The sequence below is a fragment of the Cnephaeus nilssonii genome, assembly GCF_951640355.1.
Source record: "Cnephaeus nilssonii genome assembly, chromosome: 5".
Taxonomy (NCBI): domain Eukaryota; kingdom Metazoa; phylum Chordata; class Mammalia; order Chiroptera; family Vespertilionidae; genus Cnephaeus; species Cnephaeus nilssonii.
Window position 1 is genome coordinate 106,350,960 of NC_137076.1, and position 17,480 is coordinate 106,368,439.

At 42.8% G+C, this 17,480-nt stretch overlaps 1 protein-coding gene across 5 annotated transcripts in view; it reads left to right on the plus strand.

The window, feature by feature from the left end:
• Positions 1-17,480, plus strand: part of USP42 (ubiquitin specific peptidase 42) — a 37,732-nt gene that overhangs the window by 11,868 nt on the left and 8,384 nt on the right. For all 5 annotated transcript variants that reach the window (XR_013813520.1, XM_079770802.1, XM_079770801.1 and 2 more), the window contains exons 4-13: positions 6,556-6,666; positions 8,190-8,292; positions 8,464-8,531; positions 9,501-9,571; positions 10,522-10,604; positions 11,480-11,591; positions 12,358-12,498; positions 12,685-12,785; positions 14,151-14,304; positions 16,679-17,398. Coding sequence is in view for 4 of the 5 variants with exons in the window: in XM_079770802.1 (XP_079626928.1) it covers positions 6,556-6,666; positions 8,190-8,292; positions 8,464-8,531; positions 9,501-9,571; positions 10,522-10,604; positions 11,480-11,591; positions 12,358-12,498; positions 12,685-12,785; positions 14,151-14,304; positions 16,679-17,398 (1,664 nt within the window). In the remaining variant the exon portion in view is untranslated. The remainder of the gene's footprint in view (positions 1-6,555; positions 6,667-8,189; positions 8,293-8,463; positions 8,532-9,500; positions 9,572-10,521; positions 10,605-11,479; positions 11,592-12,357; positions 12,499-12,684; positions 12,786-14,150; positions 14,305-16,678; positions 17,399-17,480) is intronic.

The following is a 17,480-nucleotide window of genomic DNA, read 5'->3' on the forward strand; positions in this document are numbered from 1 at the left end:
CAGGCATGTGCCCTTGACCAGAATCAAATCTGGGACCCGTCAGTCCACAGGTTCTATCCACTGAGCCAAACTGGCTAGGGCTCCTCTGTATTTTCTTTTAGAAGTTTTATAGTTGTTTTTTTAAATTTTATTTTATTTTTATTTATTTATTTATTTATTTATAGTTTTTTTTTATTAAATATATTTTATTGATTTTTTACAGAGAGGAAAGGAGAGGGACAGAGAGCCAGAAACATCGATGAGAGAGAAACATCGACCAGCTGCCTCTTGCACAACCCCCACTGGAGATGTGCCCGCAACCAATGTACATGCCCTTGACCGGAATCGAACCTGGGACCCCTCAGTCCACAGACCGACGCTCTATCCACTGAGCCAAACCGGTTTCGGCAGTTGTTTTTTTTAAAATATATTTTTATTGATTTCAGAGATGAAGGGAGAGGGAGAGATAGAAACATCAATGATGACAGAGAATCATTGATTGGCTGCTCCTGCACGCCCCCCACTGGGGAGTGAGCCTGCAACTGGGCATGAGCCCTTGACTGGCATCGAACTGGGGACCCTTCAGTCCACAGGCCGATGCTCTATCCACTGAGCCAAGCCAGCTAGGGCTAGAAGTTTTATAGTTTTACAATTATCCATTTTGAGTTGATTTTTGTTGATGTAAAGAATGGATTGAAGTTCATATTTTTCAATATGGGGATATCCAGTTGTTCCAGTACTATTTGTTCAAAATATAGTCCTTTCTCTACTGATTTGCCTTTTCACTTTTGTCAAAAGTCATTTGACCATATACATATGACTCTTTTTCTGAACTCTCTATTCTGTTACATTGATCCATTATTTATCTTGACACCATAACACAGTGTCTTGATTACTGTATATTTAAGTTTTGAAATCAGGTAAGTCCTCCAACTTTGTTCTTCTTTTTCGAAGTTGTTTTGGCCATGCTTGGTTCTTCGCATTTCCAAATGAATTTTTGAACCACTTTGTCAATTTCTACAAAAAAGCTTTCTGGAATTTTGATTGGGGTCATGTTGAATCTATAAATCAAGCATGTCAAACTCAAAGGCTAACACGGGCCAAATAAACAAGGTGTAAGTTTATGTGGGCTGCAAAAAAACAAAAGCTTCAATTTTCACAGAAACGTAGGTTTATTTTGATAGAGACATGCTGAATACAAAGGGCTGAAATAAATGAGTAATTGTTAACAAAATAATAGAACATTTTAATAAAAATTAATACTTTTTCTTGAACATTAACTTACCAGACACTGAATAACTGCACAGATTAATAAGCTTAACGCAAATAAACCTATTTTTCTTGTTCTCCGAAAGTGAAATATTTCCTGTTGCGCACACCAAGTCAGTACAAGACTAATGACGTGGCAACCGGCTGCTAAAATATTCGCTGCTGGTATTAGTGGAGAGAAATGGTGCACCTGTGTGTAAGGGAAATGAATGCAACACGATTATAGTAATCAGTCATTAGCGAACGTTGTAGTTTGTTATTAATAATTATGTATAACAGGATATTGTAAAAATTAAGTTAAAAATTTTTTATTAAACCATTTCTTACATATCATTATATTGGCTGGGACACAAAGACATTCGTTTTGGGCCACATGTGTTTGACATGCTTGCTATAAATCAATTTTGGATAAATTGACATCTAAACAATATTGTCTTCTGACCCACAAACAAGGTATGCTCCATTTATTTAGGTGATCTTTAATTTTTCTTAGCAATGTTTTATATAATGTACACATTTTAAATCAGATTTGTTCCTAAGTATTTTATTTTTTGAAAGTTATTATAAATGACAATAGTTTTTAAATTTCAGTTCTGATTGTTTATATTGCTAGAATATAGAAATGCAATTGATTTTTGGATATTGATCTTATATACTGCAGTTTTGCTAAACTCACTTATTTTTATTTTTTTTAATCTCTTTCATTCTTTTTTTGGTCCAAATATATTTTTATTGATTTCAGAGAGAAAGAGAAAGAGAGAGGGAGAGAGAGATGGAAACATCAGTGATGATAGAGAATTACTGATCAGCTGCCTCCTGCATGTCCCATACTGAGGATCAAGCCACAACCTGGGCATGTGCCCCGCCCGAGACTCGAATGGAACAGTGACCTCCAGGTTCATAGGTCGAAACTCAACCACTGAGCCACACCTGCCGGGCTAATTCTAGTAGTGTTTTTAAAAAGGATTCCTTAAGATTTTATATGGAGACGGTCATGTGGTCTGTGAATAAGGAAAACTACTTCATTTCTAGATGCACTCAAAAACATTATAAATAAATTAAATTACAATAATTTAAAGCATTCAAGTAACCCACAGTAAGGCAGGGATAAGAAAACAAATGAAAAACAGAACAAACAAAAAGCAAAATATAAATTGTCAGACTTAACTTCCAATACATCCATAATCCACTTCAATATAAATGTTCTAAAAATTCCCAAAGGCCCAGGTTAAGAAAGTAGATTTAAAACATGACTCCCTTGGTCCCGGATCCGCCTCTTGCTTCAACAGTGTTTGGACGGAACAGACCCAGGGGGTCCTCTTCCAGCCTCCGGCCTCTCTCCTGCGTTTCATCCAGTCACCACCTCAGAACCACCTGCCGGGCCAGCCAACACACCGGTTTTTTCCTGCCTTAACTCCTTGTCCTGCCTTAACTCCTTGTTGCCGAACAGCCACGAGCTCCCAAATTTGTCAGAATTATTCACTGACGTGGAGGCTGCGGTCAGCCGCCTGGCCAGCCTGCATCTGCGGCCTCCTGTTCCTCCTCTCCCTGGGCTACTATTTTGACCGAGACCATGTGGCTCTCGGGAGAAGCAGGAGGGCGCTGAGCATCTCTAAAAGTTGCAAAACAAGCGTGGCGGCCGCATTCTCTCCCAGGACGCGTGGAAACCGTCCCAGGATGAGTGGGCAGAGCTCAGGCCGCCATGGCAGCCGCCTGGCCTTGGAGGGGCACCTGACCCAGGCGCTTGGGGAGCTGCAGGCCCTGGGTTCCACCGCGCGGACCCTCAGCTCTGTGACTTCCTGGAGACCCACTTCCTGGACAAGGAGGGGAAACTCACATCTGAAGGCTGTGGCCCCAGGCTGGGCTGGGCGAGTGTCTCTTCGAAAGGCTCACCCTCCAGCACGACTAGGAGCTTTGGAGCCCAGAGGCCTTTCAGAGGCCCCTCTGCATCCCCCTGGTGTCTGGCTTTTACCTGAGCCTCTTCCCGAAACTACTAGCCATTCTTTAACCACCCTGGAGCCCTCTCCCATGCATTGGACCAAATGAAACAAAGCTTTTTGCAGGAAAAAAAAAAAAAAAAAAAGAAGCAATAGGCGTGGCTGGTGTTCCTTAGTGGTTAGAGCATTGGCCTGCGCACTGCAGGGTCCCAGGTTCTATTCCTGGTCCAGGGCAACATACCTGGGTTGTAGGTTTGATCCCCAGCCCTCGTTGTGGGTGTGTGGGAGGCAACCGATCAATTGATGTGTCTCTCTCACATCGATGTTTCTTTCTCTCTCCCCCCTCTCTCCCCGTCTTGCCTGCCCTCCCTTCCACTCTCTCTAAAAATCAATGGAAAAAATGTTCTCAGGTGAGGATTAACAACAATAAAAATCAACCAATGAATGCATAAATAAGTGGGTCAACAAATCAGTGTTTCCATCCTCCCTTCTACTTTCTTTCTAAACTCTATAATAATAAAAGCGTAATATGCTAATTAGACCAGACGTCCTTCCTGACGACTTTCTGGACGAAGCCGGGGCTGCAAGGGAAGCCCGGGTCCGGGTGCCTGCCAGTGGCCAGAGGGAAACCCGGATCCTGAGTGCCTGCTGGCAGCCAGAGGGAAGCCGGTGCTCAGCCTGGGGAAGGAAGGCCTACTCTTGCATGAATTTCCTGTATCAAGCCTCTAGTTAATAAATAAGAAGATAAAAAATAAATTTTTTTGATCACTGTTCTAAGCAATTTGACTGAGTGCTCCTTTGTGTTGGTTTCATGTTTCTTCTGTTTAGGTTTGTTGAGGTTCTTACATTTGTGGTTTACTGTTTCAATCTGTATAACTCTCAGTTATTGAAACACTTAATTTTTATATTTAACATAAAGTCAACATTTTTTGGCATACAGTTCTATGAATTCTAGCACAGGTATAGATTCTTGTAACCACCAGTTCAAGTCAGGACACAAAACCATTCCATCACTGTAAAAACTCCCTTATGTTGTACCTTTGTAGACAATCATCATTTCTTTTTTTTTTAAAAAAATATTTTTAATGACTTCAGAGAAAAAAGGAGAGGGAGAGAGAGATAGAAACATCAATGATGAAAGAGCATTGATCGGCTGCCTCCTGCAAGTCCCCCACTCGGCATCGAGCCCGCAACCCGGGCATGTGCCCTTGACCGGAATCGAACCTGGGACCCTTCAGTCCGCAGGCAGACGCTCTATCCACTGAGCCACACCAGCTAGGGCAACAATCATTATTTCTTGAAAGACTTCATTTACATGCATATTAGGGCCAACTTGATGTAATCCCACTGCTCAATGATGATATGCTTATGTTTTCTGTTGTTGTTTTGAGTTTTTGTTTTCTCTGTGTTTCATTATGGATAATTTATACTGCTTAGTCTAATCTGTTATTAATCATACCTTGTGTATTTTTATCTCAGAAATTTTGCTTTTCAGTTGTAAAGTACAAATGGGCCGGTTTCCTTATCTGTTCTTAATATGCTCTTGCTTTTTCTCTGCCTCCTTGAACATACAAATATGTGTATAATGTCTTTCTAAAGGTCCTTGTCCTTTGATTCTATTTTGTGTCATTTCTGGGTCTGTTTATGTTTATTTCTTCTTGTTCTTGGTCATTCCTACTTCTTTACATGCCTTGTACCCTTAGTTTAGAATTTTATGTTGTTGGGTGCTAGATTATTAAAATTACATTATTTCTAAAAATAAAAAATATTCCTATAAATATTTTTCAGCTTTGTTCAGAGACACAGTTATGTTAATTGCAAACAGATTGGGTTCTTTTGAGACTTTTAAAACTTTGTTAGGCAGGTTCTGAGCAGCCTTTAGTTTAAGAAAGTGTTTCTCAACCTCAACACTGGTGGCTTTTGGGACCAAGTAGTTCCTTGTTGAGGGGTTGTCCTGTGCTTTGCTGGATGCTAGCAGCACTTGTGGCCTCTACCCACTAGATGCCAGTAGCACCACATAGTCATGAGCTGAGAGTGGTTTTCACCCTTTAAAAAGTTGTAGAGCCCTAGCCGGTTTGGCTCAGTGAATAGAGTGTTGGCCTGCGGACTGAAGGGCCCCGGGTTCAATTCTGGTCAAGGGCTCGATCCCCAGTAGGTGGCGTGCAGGAGGCAGCCGATCAATGATTCTCTCTCATTATTGATGTTTTCTCTCTCTCTCCCTCTCCCTTCCTCTCTGAAATCAATAAAAATAAATAAGTAAGGCCCTGGCCGGGTAGCTCAGTTGGTTAGAGCATCATCCCAATATGCCAAGGTTGTAGGTTCGATCCACAGTCTGAGCACATACAAAAATCAACCAATGAGTGCATAAATAAGTGGAACAACAAATCAATGTGTGTGTGTGTCTCTCTCTCGCAAATCAATAAATATTAAAAATAGCCCTAACTGGTTTGGCTCGTCGACCTGCGGACTGAAAGGTCCCAGGTTCATTTCTGGTCAAGGGCATGTACCTTGGTTGTGGGAACATCCCCAGTAGGAGGTGTGCAGGAGGCAGCTGATCAATGTTTCTCCCTCATCGATGTTTCTAACTCTCTATCCCTCTCCCTTCCTCTCTGTAAAAAATCAATTAAAAATATACTTAAAAAAATAAGTAAAATAAATAAATAAAAAGTTGTAGAAAGAAAGAAAAAGCAGCAACAAGACCACTGTGTGTGGCCAAAAAAGCCAAATATTTATAGAGAGGTTTCCAGTCCCCAGTATGGGAGGCACTTTTCCTGTTGGAGACAAATGGTAGTGTGCAAAAAATACTTTTCCAATATAGAGAGTAGTTAACACAGGCCTTGAAATTCGAGTATGATTTGATTGTTATGTGTCTGCCACTTAATAACTATTTGACATTGGGAAAAATCATTTTTAATCCTCACCCAAGGATATGTTTTTATTGGTTTTTAGAGAGAGAGAAACATCGATGTGAGAAAGAAACATAGATCGGTCTCCTCCCGTACGTGCCCTGACCAGGACTCGAATCCAAAACCTGGGTATGTGCCCTGACTGGGAATCGAACCCGGAACCTTTTGGTATATGGGACGACGCTCCACCCAACTGAGCCACCCAGCCAGGGCATGACATTGGGCAAGTTTTTAACTCTGAACTTCAATTTCCTCTCTTGTAAAATAGAGTCAGTATATACTTATCAGTTAGGGTTTGGGAGAATTAAATGACAGTGAACAAAAGCATATGGCTCAGTGCATGACACATGATAGCTGTTACTATTACTTCATTTCAGGAGTGTCTCTCTCTCTATAGTATCTCTTGATGTGTATGTAGAGTCATATTTTACTAATTTGGAGGATTATTATCTCTTATCTTTCAGGTCATGCAGAAGGATTTTGTATGATGTGTACAATGCAAGCACATATCACCCAGGCACTCAGTAATCCTGGGGATGTTATTAAACCAATGTTTGTCATTAATGAGATGCGGCGTAAGTATCATTAATAGTTGTTTATATTAGAATTTATTAGCTAATTGGTCTTAATGGCCTACCTGATAAAAGATGAGCCTGTTGTTTATTATAAAAACAAGCAAACATATTTTATAATACATGGAGATGCCTTTAATAACACTCTTTTAGTCAGACATTTACTACATAAACAGATTTTGAAGCCTTAAAGCAAAAGATAGCAATATAAAAAGAAAATAGTACTCAGATTAATGTAAACAAATGAAAAAAATTTTAACTCAATTTGTTAATAAAATCATTGATAATTTTACAATGAGTTTTCCCCCAGATATTTGGATTTTTATGCTGAGTAGTACTAACTAATGTTGTCCTACATGTTTCTTTAAATTGGCTTGAATTAGTTACACTATACAGAGTGACAGGAATTGCCAAAATAAAGTTAATTACACTTTTAAAGAAAGATTTATACTCCTACCTTAGCAAATTTATGGATAAATTTTATTTTTTCTATTTAATTTTTAAATGACTTTTAAATCTTTCTCTTGCATTGTAATGATACAAAATTTTCTTATGCACTTTGTGTGTGTTTTTCAATAAACTTTTACATCATCTTAATTAAGTTGGAATAAAAAATGCATGCAAATTTTTAAAAACCTAATTCTTAATCTGATACCTAGCTAGATAATTACAGGAGTGGATAATCAGACAATTACAAATATTTACAATGTAAACATTTTTTAAACATCATTGGATTCTGGCAAGATTTTAGCTGAGGATGATTTTTTTTTAAATAAATATATAATAAATAAATATATGTAAGGCATGATTAATACTTTTCAACCTAAATCGTTAAGAAAATGTAATTTCTGTGTGTTTGTGTGTACTTACATCCATGAATGTACATATATACAAACACACACCCACACACATACATGGTTTAATTATGAAATTTCCATTTTTGTAGATCAGAGCTGCTAGAATATTGGCAGTTCATGACTTAAGCTAATATATATTAATATATTCATGCATATAAAATTCTACATATGAAGTTTTATTTATATTTTGCTTAGATTTTTTTATTATGCAATTTTGTCTTGCAACTGTTTGTTCATTTAGAAATAGGACTGAAATGCTACTGAGATATAATACATAGGTTATCAGGATAGAATTTAGATAGGTTTCGACATTGACGCTCTGCATGGATTCTCGTAGAGAGATTAGCACCAAATTTAAGATGTGTGTAGTAACATAACATTGTGGACAAATTTTGAGGCAGTATAGCCAAAGTTGAATTTATTCAAGTACAACTTGATTAACTCGCTAAAGCCATGGATAGCATCTCTGGGCCTCCTCTCTGGGCTCTCAAACTCGAGTCCACGTGGACTTTTAATGGTCGAACTCTTCTCAGAATAGCTGGTGTTAGTGCTGTTTGCCCATATAATGATTATCAGGTGTTTTCTAACATATTGTCATAAGATGTAACTTTTGGGGGTTACAGCCTGGGCCTATTATGTGATGATAAAGCTTTATCTTAAACTTTATAGGTATAGCTAGGCACTTTCGTTTTGGAAACCAAGAAGATGCCCATGAATTCCTTCAATACACTGTTGATGCTATGCAGAAAGCGTGCTTGAATGGCAGCAATAAGTAAGTACAGCAGCACCGCAGTCCTTTCTCCCGGCCACCACGAGTACTGACGTCTCCTTAATCCGTCTGAATTCTTGTTCTTCTGTAGATGTATGTGCTTTTGCGATCTCATGTGGCATCTGTAATTTCTGTAGAACTCTTCTCTCATATCACCGTCTGACTGTTTTTCAGATTAGACAGACACACCCAGGCTACCACGCTTGTTTGTCAGATATTTGGAGGATACCTAAGATCTAGAGGTAAACTTTCATTTAAAACTTTTATTTAAAGTGGCCCTGGCCAGTGTGGCTCAGTTGGTTGGAATGTCATCCTGGGCATCCCATGCATTGGAAGGTCGCAGGTTTGAGTCCTAGTCACGGCACATATCTAGATTGCAGGTTCAATCCTTGATTGGCAACCGATCTATGTTTCTCTCTCACATTGATGTTTCTCTCTCTCCCTCTCCCTTCCTCTTTCTCTCTCAATTCAATAAAAACATATCCTCAGGAGAGAATTAAGAAATAAAAATAATTTTTTAAAAAGTTGATAAGATGATCCATGCATATGGTTTAAAAAAAGCGAACTGTAGAAAGGATTAAGAATGGAAAGTGTGTCCTCCATCCAGCCCAGACTTCCGTCCCCCCTTCTCAAAGACAGTCCCGTGCTAGCTTCTAGTGTCCTTCCAGTAGCTTCCTGTGCATGAAAGGACTGGGAGCATGTTAGATACAGCTCTTTCCGTTTTCTCCTAACATTAGAAGTGTTTTACACTTCAGCACACATAGGTCTAACATCGTCTTTCACAGTTACGTTGTTTTCCATTTATCCCCTATCAAGGAGTACTTAGGTCACTGCCATTTTTTTAAATGATCATCAGTGCTCATGAACATCCTTGTGCACATGCCTTTATGTCCATGTAAAAGTGTATATGCAGGGTAAATTCTTAGCATTAGAATTCCTGCATGAAAGGCTGGTATGTAATCTGACACTGCCATATCATCCTTCCAAGAGGTTATACCAGCTTACATTCCAACCAACAGTGTGCGCGGGCCAAATTCACGGCACTTTGACTCACACTGTGTAGTAGTAACATTTTTTGCCCAATCTGATAGGAGAAACTGCACCTTGTTTTAATTTTTTATTTGTTTTAGTGTTTTTGTGTTCAGTCATCAACAGTTGGGATGCCATAATGATTACACTCTGCTTACCTTTGCATTTTGTCTTTATTTCAGTCAAATGTTTAAATTGCAAAGGCGTTTCAGATACTTTTGACCCGTATCTCGATATAACACTGGAGATCAAGGTAAGCTGGATCATTGTTGTGACAGTGAAGTTTAAAAACCAGGTAGACGTGACATAACTTCATGTATTTGTAGTTCACTTACAATTAAGACTGACTTGTTAGAGAACATGAATTTAAAATTTTACTATGCCAAGACTTACGTACAGGTGATTATTTGAACTTTGTAGTCAGCATCATAATCTTAAAACACCTAATCTTTTTATTACCTTTTCATGTTTCACTACTTAATCTTAATAAAATCAGATCCTGATAACTATATTAGCCAAAGTAGATGGTGGTTATTATTTAGAAATTGTTTTGTTTCCTGCCTGTTCTAAACTCTTATTTTTTTTGTTATTCTTAAGCTTTATTTTTTTCTGATTTCAAATGTAATATGAGTTTGTGATAAAATGAGAAATATTGCAGATACATATGATCCATCCTGCAGAATGAGCTGTTCCTGTCACTCTGATGCAAACTGTCCCAGAGTGTTCTTTACTCTTTCCACAAGTGGGGTCACACCTGAACTCCGACCACTTGCTGTTTTCCTTTCAGTCTGCTTGGCGTTTATGTGATGGTCCAGTGAGTGGATAGACCAGGTTACATGCCTGATTCCAAGCTGGTAGATACTTGGTTTGTTTCCATTTTTAGACTTTTTTAAAGAATGCTTCAGCCAGCAGCCTCTTTACATATTTTTGTTCACTTTAATCTGATCATTTTTTAATGGGAGGGGAAATAACTTGATGTGTCCACATATAAAAATGAATGCCATAGTAAAAGAACATTTCCTTTTTTAAAAAATTGATTTGAGAAAGGAAGAGAGAGAGAGAGACAACATGGATTGGCTGCCTTCTGCACGTCCCCTACTGGGGAATGAGCCCACAACCCGGGCCTGTGCCCTGACCAGGAATCCAGCCAGGGACTTGTTGGCTCACGGCAGTGAGGTGACGTGTGCTGCCTTCTCTTCCCAGGCTGCTCAGAGTGTGAACAAGGCGCTGGAGCAGTTCGTGAAGCCCGAGCAGCTGGACGGCGAGAACTCGTACAAGTGCAGCAAGTACGACAGGGTGCTGCCGGGCGGGAAAGGCCCCTTAGCGCCGATGCCATCGGGGAGACCCTGCGTCTCTGCCCTCCGGGGCCAGGGCGGGTCCTCTAGAGGAGATGTGGGCCTCACTGCTGGGGGGGGGGGGGGTGCAGGGGGAGCAGAGGTAAGCCACCTGCGAGGGAGGTGCGCCTGGGTGACGTCAGCCCCGCAGCAGCATTTTCATCGGCTCTGTTGTCGGGTGGGCTAGGCGGCAGCCACTTTCTCCTTGGAGCTTCTCTGTGGTTCTCCCAGGGTTGCTGGTGGTGTCTGCTAGAAACCTCTGAATTTTGATTATTTCCTATTAGGCTTCCCCTGAAGTCAAGAGAGCCTGTTTTCAGAAAGCCGTGGTTGTATGTTTAAGTGGAGTTTCATTTTAGAGTCAGGTGGTACTTGTTCTTACCAAATACTCCTTTTGTGGGAAGAAGGCTCCCTTCTGTCCTAGCCACGGGGTTTCCCTGTGTTAAACTCCACGGACATTTCTAATCATTGGGTTTCTTCCATTTGTATCTGATAGGTCTTTGTTCTCACAGAATTATACCAGCCTGGAAATCTGGTTGTTTTTCAGTTGGTTTTGAGTTGACGGAAACTCGTACTAACCTAATGTGAGAATATCAGTGACCTGTGTGGCTGTCACCTCAGAATTACCCCAGCTTCCTTTCCCTGTCATGCTGACGAAGCAGTTTCTCTGTATTTTAAAATTTTGTATTTTCACTGTTGTTTGAAAGGGTTGTTTTTCTCATCTAGTACCCTTCGTAAACTTAATTTAGAATGTTTAGAGAAATAACAAGGGCAAGACTGAAATACAAGAAACATACTTAATCTTCTTATTTGTTTCTGCTTATTTCAAGATGTAAAAAGATGGTTCCAGCGTCAAAGAGATTCACCATACACAGATCCTCCAATGTTCTTACACTTTCTCTGAAACGCTTTGCAAATTTTACCGGTGGAAAAATTGCTAAGGTTTGTAGACATTAGTAACCTTAAAGACTCAGCGTCATTAGCTATTACAGGTTATAAACAATCTAACTGAACAGTTTTGTTACCTGATTTTCTAAATTCTTCCAGCACTTGGTGTAGGAAGAAAATGTCAAAGCATTGAGCCAGTAGTGTATTTTGTGTGTTTATGAGTGTGTGTGTTTTTCTGTATCCTGTAGCTGGTAACTTATCTGAATTTGGACTCCATGGTCAGTGAGGTAGAGAGAGTGTGTCATTTGAAATCCTGCTACGTCTGGCCACTCTTCCAAGTTGGTTTTCTTGGTTGGTTGTTTTCTGATTGGTAATACATTGATTTCCCCATTTCCTTTCCACTTTCTGAAGATTGAAAGTGGTCAAAAAGTCAGTGACACGCAAAAGAAATAAACAATCCATTCCTGAATTAGTAAAAATAAAAACAAGTGATGATGAAAGCCCAGAATTATCATTCTATAACATCTCTTTTGATTAATTTGGATCCTTAATTAACAAGAATTAACATGGATCCTTAATTGTTAAAGAAAATAAAGAATACAGTGGGATTGCATTAAACACACTTAGATTCAAATATGTCCCAGGTTAATCAAGTCTTTTGAAATGGGGTTCAGTGGATTAGGTTTCTGCTAGAATACCATAGAGCATAGTGTCTGTAGGTACCCTGCCCTGCACCGCCCTGCGGACCCCATACCCAAACACGTGGGATGATCTGTGCTTTCAGAAACATGTTCCTTTTCCTCTTTCCATTTCTGTTTAGGATGTAAAATATCCTGAATATCTTGATATTCGACCATACATGTCTCAACCAAACGGAGAACCGATTATTTATGTTTTGTATGCAGTACTGGTACACACTGGTTTTAACTGCCACGCCGGCCATTACTTCTGCTACATAAAGGTAAGCTGTGTGATTTGCAATGTCTCTTTATTTACAATACACTGTAAGGGGGCACTGGTGTTCTTGGGGGGAAGGTGGGACTTTCACAGTTAAAATGTGCAGTTCCATTTTTCTTACATTTCTCTAGCTCGGTGTTCCCTGTTTCTCTAGTCATATTGAATCTCTCTTTTATTGGCTCTCTTGCAGGCGAGCAATGGTCTCTGGTATCAGATGAATGACTCCATCGTATCCACCAGTGATATCAGATCGGTACTCAGTCAGCAAGCGTATGTTCTCTTTTATATCAGGTATTGTCAGGAGAACAGATTTTCAAGTTTTCTGTTATTTTATTTCTGTTCATCTCATCAACATATTTAAATTCACTTAATGTGGATCCTTATTGGGTTATTTTTAAAACTGCAGCTTAGTGCTTAGGAGAGTAAGGAATGCAGCGTTTGCGGATGGGACCTGAGTGTGCTTTAGCTTCCAGCTGTTCGGCAGGTTAACCACAAACACACTCAGAGGAAGGGAAAGGCGATGGCTGAGGAGGGCAGGCTTCGGCTGCTGGCCTCCCATGGGGTGACCTGGGGGCTGTGGGGGCCTCGGGAAAGGGCTCAGAGCACTGGGTGTGGTCCCCTCTCAGCTGCTGAGCTCAGGCAGGCAGCCACCTTCCTGGATCAGCCTGGGCGGCACCAGCACCTCTGCTCGTTTCTCTCCTGCTCTTGCTGAAGACTGATAGGCTCATTCCATTGCTGGAAGGGCGTGGCCTTGGAGAAACTCTGAGGTGTGCTTCAAGGTATTCATTTATAACAGCTGATCAGTCGTAGAATGATCAGATAAATTATAGCAAATCCATATGTTGGAATATTATGCAGTTGTTAAAAGTGATTTGTATGAAGCCTTTTTTTAGTGACATGAGAATGTGCTCAATAAATATGGCAGAAAAAGCAGTTTGAAATGTTATACTGTTGAAAAACCAGTATAGGCTAAAGTGTAGTGGAGCGGTCGCCAACCTTTCGGACCTCACGGACCACCAGTTGGTGACCGCTGGTGTAGAGGATACTCTCTTAAATCTGAATAGCAGATGCCCCTAAGGGGTGTGCAGCATAGTACTTGAGTGTCGCTCTATGAACCAGGAGGTCATGGTTCAATTCACATGCCCTGGTTGTGGGCTCAATACCTATCAATGATTCTCATATTGATGTTTCTGTCTCTCTCCCTCTCCCTTCCTCTCTGAAATCAATAAAAAAAATTTGTTTAAAAAGTACCATTCGGCCGAAACCGGTTTGGCTCAGTGGATAGAGCGTCGGCCTGTGGACTCAAAGGTCCCGGGTTCGATTCCGGTCAAGGGCATGTACCTTGGTTGCGGGCACATCCCCAGTGGGGGGTGTGCAGAAGGCAGCTGATCGATGTTTCTCTCTCATCGATGTTTCTAACTCTCTATCCCTCTCTGTAAAAAATCAATAAAATATATTTTAAAAAAAAAAAAAGTACCATTCGCCCAATTACCCTGGTGATCTCCCAATCTGAGCACCTGACATTGACCTTGACCTAAAAGCCCGTGTGCAGCTCTGTTCGCTGCAGCAGGTTAGTCTGTTACCTGGGAGTCATAAATGAACCTCTTCTAAGGAGATGTCTGTGTAGTCCTAAGCATTGTCACTCTCCATCCCCAGGTCCCATGATGTGAAAAATGGAGGTGAACTTACTCATTCCACCCACAGCCCCGGCCAGTCCTCTCCCCGACCTATAATCAGTCAGCGCGTCGTCAATAACAAACAGGCCGCGTCAGGGTTCATCGGACCACAGCTTCCTTCTCACATGATAAAGGTAACTTCATTCCATAGGTAGAATGTAATCTTTATGTTAATTTAAAAATGTATCATTCAAACCTTCAGGCTAACATTGCAGTAGTTGCCATGGCCTCGTATGCAAATGAATTTCTTGTCAAAATAGTATATTCAAGCCATCTATCTATATAAAAGGCTAAGTGACTGACCGTCCATCCGTCCGACCGTCTGACCGACTGGCCGGTACATATGTGCACTGGCAATCCTATCTAATAAAAGAGTAATATGCAAATTGTCCCCTCGGGCGGTTGTTCAACTGGGAGTTCGACAGCTCGCTATGATGTGCGCTGACCACCAAGGGGCGGTGCAGAACATGGTGGGCGTTGGCAACACACTGTGACCTCTCGCTGGCTACCTGGGGGCGGGGGATGATGGGGTGTCCGCCGAGCTCGCTCTTACTCCCCCTACTACCCTCCTCCGGGACGCCAGGGCTCGCATGCCAGGGAAGCCCCCACACTCAGGTGCCGTGCCCACAAGGAGCCTGCCCTGTACCAGCGCAGCCTCTTCCAGGTGAGCCGGGCCGCAGCTGCCAGGACCGCAGGGGCCGGTCGGGCTCCCCGTGGGTTCGCGCAGGAGCCAGTCTGCAAGGCCGGCCAGGAGAGAGCGCGCTGCCTGGCTGGCTTCTGTGTGGCGCCGCTGGGTGGACCAGAGGCCCACACTGCGCCCAGGCCCACGGCATCTGGCTGTGCTCACCGTATCTCCGTGTGGGGACTCGGGTGCCGTAACTCAGGCGGAGGGGGGCGCGTGGGGGTCCAGGTGCCCAGGGCCCAGAGATCAGCTGGGACCTGCACTTCCATGCCAGACGCTCGCACTTTGATCACTGGCCAGGCCTAGGGACCGCACCCGTGTACAGATTTCATGCACCCGGCCTCTAGTTTAAAAATAAACGTTGACTGGCGCATGCACGATACATATAAAGCTCTTGCTGGCGCCAATCGCATGCGTGTCTTAATTTTATAATACTATATTATATATACTATTTTGACATGAAATTTTTTGCAGTAATGTAATTACCGCATGAATCTTTCTTCTAATGAATTTCCTTTCAGTGTACATGAATCCGTGCACCGGGCCACTAGTTTATTATAAAATATTTCAAGTGCACAGCACATCTCAGAGTGTGGATGTAATGGTCAAAAAGCAGATCCTGGGTATAAGTGTATTTAAATGCTAGAGAGTTTAGCTCTCGCGCTGGACTTCCATTCACTGGATGAAATATTTGGGGACCCTTCATTAATGCTGGACTGCAGGAAAGTGGCCCCGAACCGACAGAACACTTCCATTATGTCTGCCTAGCCCTTTCACGAGTGTGGCGCTCGCTGTGTCCAGCTGGGTGTGGCCACACTTGCAGGTGGCCTCTTGGGGAGAACGGATGACAGGCCTGGGTCTTGAGACGCTTTGTGGAGCAGAGGCCCACCTTTTGGTAGACTTCCGTGTGAGGTCGTGGACGGCTTGTCCACATGTTGGAATAATCCGTCCTCTGTGCTGTAGCGTTTTCACCGCCTTTCGGTTCAACTTCATTTGGTTTTGAATCAGCAGATTGTCCAGTTGTGTGCTGTTCCCTGTGGACATGGGCAGTGTTTGGATTATAGCAGGAGTTACACATCTAAGGCCTCTGGGAGTGGGGCAGGCAGCAGGCTCCTGAATTGGACTCTTCGTAAGGGTGACATCGGGACACTGGCCAGCTGGAGAGCACATGCCCTAGATTGAGTGCTGGCTGCTACTCCCAGCCCCACCCCATGAAACCTTTCAATGCTCAGATAGGAACTAATTCAGATATTTGGGAAAACGTGAAGGCCAAACAGAATTCATCTGTGAATCAGATTTCACCCATGACCTCCAGTTTGCAGCCTCTAGAGTGTAGCAGCAGTAGTTGGAATCTGAGATTTAGAGATATTGTTGGGGGAGGGGATGGCCAAGCCAGTGGTGCCTGAAGGCACGCTTCTGTCTGCCCACGTGACCAGCTCCCTAGCTACCGTGGCCAATGGCAATTCCCTGCTGGCTGGCACTTCCTTCTGCTGTACAGCTCTGGGCTCCCAAGAAAAGCAAGGAGAACATGTGAGACTACTCCAAGGGGCCTGTTCACTTCTGCCCGATTGGAGCAGAAAGAATATGGTCTGGGCCGTGTTTTCTGGCAAAAATAGTTGTCGCTGTTTGTTGCTTAATTATCAGAAAACGATGACCTGTGAAAGGTTTATGCAGCAGGAGTGGGTGAGGAGAGGAGGCGTTTCTAGGTGTGCCAAGCTTGTAGTTTATAAAAAGAAAAAGACCCCCTGGGAAGGGTCTGTAGCCAGAATGGGTTCTCTGTCTGACTCTGAAGTGCTCACCGGGGGCTGTGGTCTTCTTGCTTCCAGAACCCACCTCACTTGAACGGGACCGGACCCTTGAAAGAAACGCCCAGCAGCTCCATGTCGAGTCCTAATGGGAATTCCAATGTCAGCAGGGCTGGTGCTGTTAACGCTTCAACTTCTGTTCAGAACTGGTCAGTTACCAGGGCCTCCGTTACCCCGGAGCATCCCAAGAAACAAAAAATCACCATCAGTATTCACAACAAGCTACCTGTCCGCCAAGGTCAGTCTCAGCCTAACCTTCACAACAATTCTTTGGAGAACCCTACCAAGCCTGTTCCCTCTTCTACCATTACCAATTCTTCTGCAATACAGTCTACCTCGAGTGCACCTACCACGTCAGTTCCCAGTAAAGTCACAAAGCAGACGGCCCCGACTGAGTCCTGCTCCAAGCCAGTGATGAACGGCAAGTCCAAGCTGAACTCCAGCGTCCTGGTCCCCTACGGTGCCGAGTCATCGGAAGAGTCTGACGAGGAGGCCAAGGGCCTCGGCAGGGAGAACGGGCTCGGTACGGTCGAGAGCGCGACCTCTTCTGCTCTGGAGGCTGAAGATGACGAGGCCTCTCAGCACGAGCTTCAAGAGCCTGTGACTCTCAATGGTGCTAATGCCAGTGCCGACAGTGACCCGAGAGAAAACGGTCTGTCCTTCGATGGTGCCAGTTGCCAAGCCCAGCCTGACCTGCACTCAGAAAACCCCTTCTCGAAGGCCAATGGTCTCCCTGGCAAGGTGAGTGGGTGGGGGCGGGGTGGGCGGGCTCTGCTCTGCTTCATTCATGGCGGGTCACTGGCTAGACGTCAGGAGGTGGGGA